The sequence below is a fragment of the Anomaloglossus baeobatrachus genome, chromosome 1, assembly GCF_048569485.1.
Source record: "Anomaloglossus baeobatrachus isolate aAnoBae1 chromosome 1, aAnoBae1.hap1, whole genome shotgun sequence".
NCBI classification, from domain to species: Eukaryota; Metazoa; Chordata; class Amphibia; order Anura; family Aromobatidae; genus Anomaloglossus; species Anomaloglossus baeobatrachus.
Window position 1 is genome coordinate 214,899,920 of NC_134353.1, and position 6,000 is coordinate 214,905,919.

Consider the following 6,000-nt stretch of genomic DNA (forward strand, 5'->3'; position numbering starts at 1 on the left):
ACTGTACAGTAAAAAACATGTAAAACAAATTAAACTGTACATTAGCTTCCAATAGAATTGTTGGTGTGTGGAAGGTACAATATAAGCAATGTCATGTACTGGTTAGCAAAAAGAAAGTACAATACTGTATCCACAAATTTAAATTGATAGACATGCTATATGGTATATACTGTACTGTACAATGGTATACTGTATACAGTACATATGGACCGAAAGTTACCTCGAAAGTGGGTCAGAACGCGGTGAAAGGACAGAACCAGACGTGTGCACAGTGGGAAATTGCTCTTAAACCAAGTTACACATTTTTAAAAAGCTTTGCTTGTCTTGCAAAACGCTCTCAAACCAAGTTACTCTTAATTCAAGGATCCAATGTAGATAAAATGTTTCAAAAGTTTAACACAAATCAGAGTTGAAATGTGAGCAGAGTATATGGCGGTTAGGCTACTTTCACACTTGCTTTGGACGGCATCCGTAGCATTGCGTTGTGTGACGGATTCAACGGATGCGTTGCATATAGTGGCACAACGGATGCTACGGATCGTTCAAAACAACGGAACGCTTTTTTTTTTTTTCTTCTTTGCAGTTTTACCAGCAGCAGACTATTGCGAACGATCAGCTGATCACTCTCAATAGCCGGCTGCCGGGCACTCAGCTGAGCGCTCTCACATGCCGGCGGCCGGTTGATCAGCTGATCATTCGGCCGCCGAGAATGTGTGCGGGGGGCGGAGTGAGGAGTGGGTGGAGCCAAGCGGGCCATGGCGCTGAAGACAGGTGAGTGTGCGTGTGTGTATGTATATGTGTGTGTGTGTGTGTGTGTGTACATACATGCGGAGTAGAGTGTGGGAGGGGGCGGAGCCAAGCGGGGAAGTGTTGGGCTCCCTGCACACGTAGCGAGGGTAAATATCGGCCAAGCACTTTGCTTGGTTACCCGATATTTACCTTGGTTACGGGTGCAGGGAGCCAGAGAGAGCATGCGCAGTGAAATCCTACGGATTGCGCTGCTCAAAAAAAGTTACATGCTGCGTTCCTCCCGCGTGGCGCAGCGTCAAGATAACGACGCTGCGTCGTCCAGCGGATGCAACGCTGATACTTGCGTTACAGTGCATCGTCCATACAAGTCTATGGAGGATAGTGCAGTGCGTTAACGGACTGTGCTATTCTCCATAGTTACGAACTCCGCTGAACTCAAGTGTGAAAGTACCCTTAGGAGCGAGGCTGAGCGTAACTAACAAGTTAATTAAAAGTTTCAACACAAAAGTAACTTAAATTGCAACAGAAATGAATGCCAGCCTTAACCAGAGTAGGTATTTCTTACCCTGGCGCATTATCGCTGAAAGATGCACCAAATTAATCAAGTAGTGCATGCTTCTTAATGAATTTGGTCCATTTTACCCCAGAGGACCTTTCAACAACACTGTCCATTTGTGATAAACTGGATCCTTCATGTTTCTCTTGTGAAAAATGTACAGTACTTGAGTTATGAAATAATACAAGAGTAGATGATCGTCTTCTAAATGATCTGCTTACACAGAGGTTGTATAATGTAATGTCTTTCTCCGGAAAATCTGCCTGATCTCTGACTTGATGTGGTTTATGTTGTGTGTGAGATAAGTAGTAAGTGTTTATTTTCAAATAAGTAATAGAATTGTCTTTGTCTTCAGGTATTCCAATGCTGAAGATCGTGTTTGCGGGATATGAGCATCTCTCATTAATATCTGTTCCCTTGTTGATTTATCACCCGGCTCAGATTCTACTTGGGAGCGTATTAGTGCCAACAATAAAATCCTGGATGCTTTCCAGACAAAAGGTAATGTGCATGGTTTATTCATAATCACAATGTTGAAGTGTTACGGTACTGATGTAGCACAAACTATTATTAACAGTGTTTAGGACTATGGACACCTTGGCATTCATTCATTTTGCTTCTTAAAGCACCACTCCAGCATTTATTTGTTTCTTTTTCAGCGCTGGAATAGTGCTTTAAGTCTAAGTTCCCAGCCCCCTTTCTAAAAGTTATCCTCCTGCGTTTTCATTCCTTTTCGGTGCCACTTTAGCCCCGCAGCACCATTTTGTGCCCATAACTTCTGGCTGATCAGAAGTGACATCACAAGTGTTCAATGCAACTCTGAGAGCCAGAATGAGGCTCTCATACAGTTGTATTGAGTTGTGACCTTTCTTGAAACACTGGAGCTGGTGGCAAGTTACAAACTGCCGAAGACGGACCAGAGCAACACTGGAAATAGGGGATTATACCAGATAGTGAGTTTAAGACGGGCAGGTAACTTACATTTAATGCACCACTCCAGCTGTGAAATTAAAAAAAAAACACTGGAGTGGTGCTTTAAAGAAACAGTTCCATCAAAGTTTTTATACTCAATATGTTCAAGTCATCCTATTTTGTTGTACAGTGTAATTTCTTATTTTACCCTGTTAATTGTTTTATTTTCCTTTAGGGCAATGACATCATGTAATTAAACAGACTTGATGAATCCTTCGAAGCTCTATGTAGAAACAGGAAATATCATTTTACGGCATGAGTTATTTCCCCAGTTTCTCCGCTCTTCCCCTTGCCTTTGACTTTGCAGTGATGACTCATGCAAGGAAAAGATACTTCCTGTTTCTACATAGAGCTTAGAAGGATTCAGCTAGTCAGTTTTTAATCGTGTGATAGCATTGCCCTGATGGGAAAGAGAAGAATTAACTGGGTAGAAAGGCAAAATGAGCAATTGTAAGTACACAGTGCTATAGAATTGATTGATTGCAATACTTTGATAAACATTTTGATGGGAGTGCTTCTTTAAATGCTAAATCAGGCAACAATCTACATAATATTCATTAAAGAAGTACTCCTGTTAAATCACCACTCCAGAGTTGTTGTTTTTTTTTATTTCACATTTAGAGTGGTGCTTTAAATCAAAGTACTCTGCCCTCTGTCAGATATTCACCTGCCACCATCTAATTCTGTTATCACTGCCACTCTGGTCGGTTTCCATCGATCTGTGACCTGCCAGCAACTAAAGTATTTCCTGTAAGTCTATGAGTGCATCATCTATGAGAGCCACATATTAGCATATGCCAAGAAACAGAATAAAAGTACATTTTTAAAAGATAGGAACATTAGTAAAGTAATATACCAGAGAGGATCAAAACACAGAAATTGCCATTCATACTACTATAGAGCAGTTGGGCACAGTCAGATGATCTTAATGGGGTCCCTTTACAAGCAATATTCTTGGTCCTCAAAATTGTTAGTTCTCTTTCAGTTTAATATTCTAAAGTTGAGTTACATGGCTTTATTTATGGTTTTACAACTGGGTTGAGCAAATCATTTTACTGATGTGGCATGTGAGACACCGTGACTGCTGTGCAGAGCCAAACCAAAAGGAGTTTAATTTAGTTCTGATTAATATCAAAATAATTCTATTTATTATAAATGAATAGCTATATCACTTAATATTGTGCAGAATTAAATGTTGACAACCGCTTACGCACAACCACCTGTATACAATATGAGCAATCACAACCCCCTACAGTATATACATTGAGCCCCCACACAGCTTCGAGATACAATGAGCCCACACACAGCCCACCTATATATACTGTGATCCCAGTGAATAAATAATGAATAAATAATCCCACACACAACCCCCTAAATACAGTATGAGCACCCCACACAGCTCCCCTGTATACAGTAGAAGCCCACCCACACACAACCCCCTATATACAGCATAAGCCCACACATAGCCCCCTATATACAGTATGAGCCCACACCCAGCCCCCTATATACAGCATGAGCCCACACCCAGCCCCCTATATACAGCATGAGCCCACACCCAGCCCCCTATAAACAGCATGAGCCCACACACAGGCCCCTATATACAGTAAGATCCCACACACAGCCCCCCTATGTACTGAGTCCACATCCATACACAGCACCTCCTATAATAACATATGAGCCCACACACAGCCCACCTATACATAGTATGATCCCACACGCAATCTGTTAAATACAGCATGAGCCCCCATACAGCTCCCCTGTATACAGTAGAAGCCCACAAACAGCCCCTATATACAGTGAGTCCACACCTACACAAAGAATCGCCTATATACACAGCGACACACAGCACCCCCTGTGTTAACATGAGCCCACCCATCCCCCTATGTACAGTATAAGCCCACACACTGCACTCCCCCTATATATAGCATGTGCCCCCAAACAACCCTCCAATATACAGTATGAGCCAACACATAGCACCTCCTATATACAGTATGAACCATCAGCCTCCCTATATTCAGTTTGAGCCCCCACATATATACCCTTTATACAGACACATCCCACGCACATATTAATTTTAAAAAATATGTACTCACCTCCACCACTCAGCACTCTGCTCCGATTTGTGCCATGTGCATTGACACTCTCCTCATTAGGTGTGATGTTAAGTCATCATCATTATGTCTGCTGTCTCAGTCGCACACACGCTAGTTGATTGAAGAAGGACCCAGCGGTTCTATCCTCCACCATTATATGCACCACTATCTGCATCCTGAGGATGCAGATGGCAGTAAGATCAGGATGTAGGCGAGGGAGAGCAGTCGCATTGTGCATCCCGTGGGCCAGTGTTTTCAGCCCTTTGGCTATCTCGGTCTGCGGGCCGAACTGAAACAGCACGAGAGCCAAATGTGGCCTGCGTGCCACATTATGGCCAGGTCTGGTTTGTACACATTAACCACAAAAATAATATTTGGATACTGGACCACCAGGGAACGAATAACCATTTTGTCATCATTTTTTTTTTTTTTTTTTTTTTTTTTTTTATTGCTTTAGCACTTAAAGGGGTTGAGTGGAACTTTTGCATTGAAGGCTTATCTTTAGAATAGGTCAGCAATTATAGAACAGTGGTGGTACAAAACTCAACAACCCTGCCGATCAGCTGTTACCAGTGCCAAGATGGCAACTTTATGTGCTCAACATGTACTGAGCACATGCAACCGATACCATAAAGAGTTGATCGGCAGAAGTGCTAGGTGTTACTCCCTTGGTGATCTGATATTGAGGACCTATTCTAAGGTTGGCTATCATTATAAAAGTACTAGGCAACCCCTTTAAACACCCAAGCAGCTATTTTCTCCTGTTCTCCAGAAACCCAAAGACCATTTTTCTGCCACTTCTGAACGTTTTACTCTGTATCTGGTCTTTTTTTTTTCTGCACAGCTTGTACTTTCTTTGGAAATGACTTTGTGGTAGATATACAATAGTGTTTGATATGAATTTATATAATTGGGGATATTTAAAGGTAAAATTACAGGGTTTTTTCTTTCTTTTTCACCATTTAATTTTTCTTTATTTTTGCTTTATCACCCTAGGCTTTATATAGGTGACTGCAACAGCTGACTAAAAAGTAGCGTACTTGGGGTTAAATATTAAAAATCAGCATTTTCTCTGAAAGTGCAACAATTTTGTTTTTTTACTTTTTAACTTTAGTCCTTTTTCAAGGAAGGCAGAAGCACCAGTATACTGTATATACAGTATATACATTGTGTCAGCAGTCTGCTATAAAGGAATACATAATTTCCACTATTGCTATATACATATAAAATGTAGTTTACATTTAGAAACACCAATATATAGAAACATTTTAAGTAGAAATATGCTTTAACAATAAACTGAAAGTCTTATTGAACCATGGGAACAAGGTTCTCTTCTGTCTTCCTCGATCAGTGACGTGCACTTGAACTAACATGGTGTCTGACTTCATAAAAGAACTCTTTGAGGAGTCTTTTGATGCTTTCAAAGTCAGTGGAAAAAGTAAAGTGTCTGTTTAAATACTTCCTCTTCTCTCATACAAAAGAGAGTGTTTTGAAATCTATTTTTTCCCCAGCAATTAAGTCAATCACAAACAATTCCTCACTGTCATATTGTAATATTGTTTTGCCCCCTGTGGCTTCTTGAAAACAACGATGACACCTATGCCGACTGTTAATGTGGGACTGACGTTA

General features: G+C 41.0%; 1 protein-coding gene across 1 annotated transcript in view; it reads left to right on the top strand.

Annotated features, from left to right (window-relative positions):
• SLC10A7 (solute carrier family 10 member 7) overlaps positions 1 to 6,000 on the top strand; it is a 304,073-nt gene that overhangs the window by 288,642 nt on the left and 9,431 nt on the right. Inside the window, exon 13 of the mRNA XM_075335657.1 lies at positions 1,662 to 1,807. Within this exon, the coding sequence (XP_075191772.1) occupies positions 1,662 to 1,807 (146 nt within the window). The remainder of the gene's footprint in view (positions 1 to 1,661; positions 1,808 to 6,000) is intronic.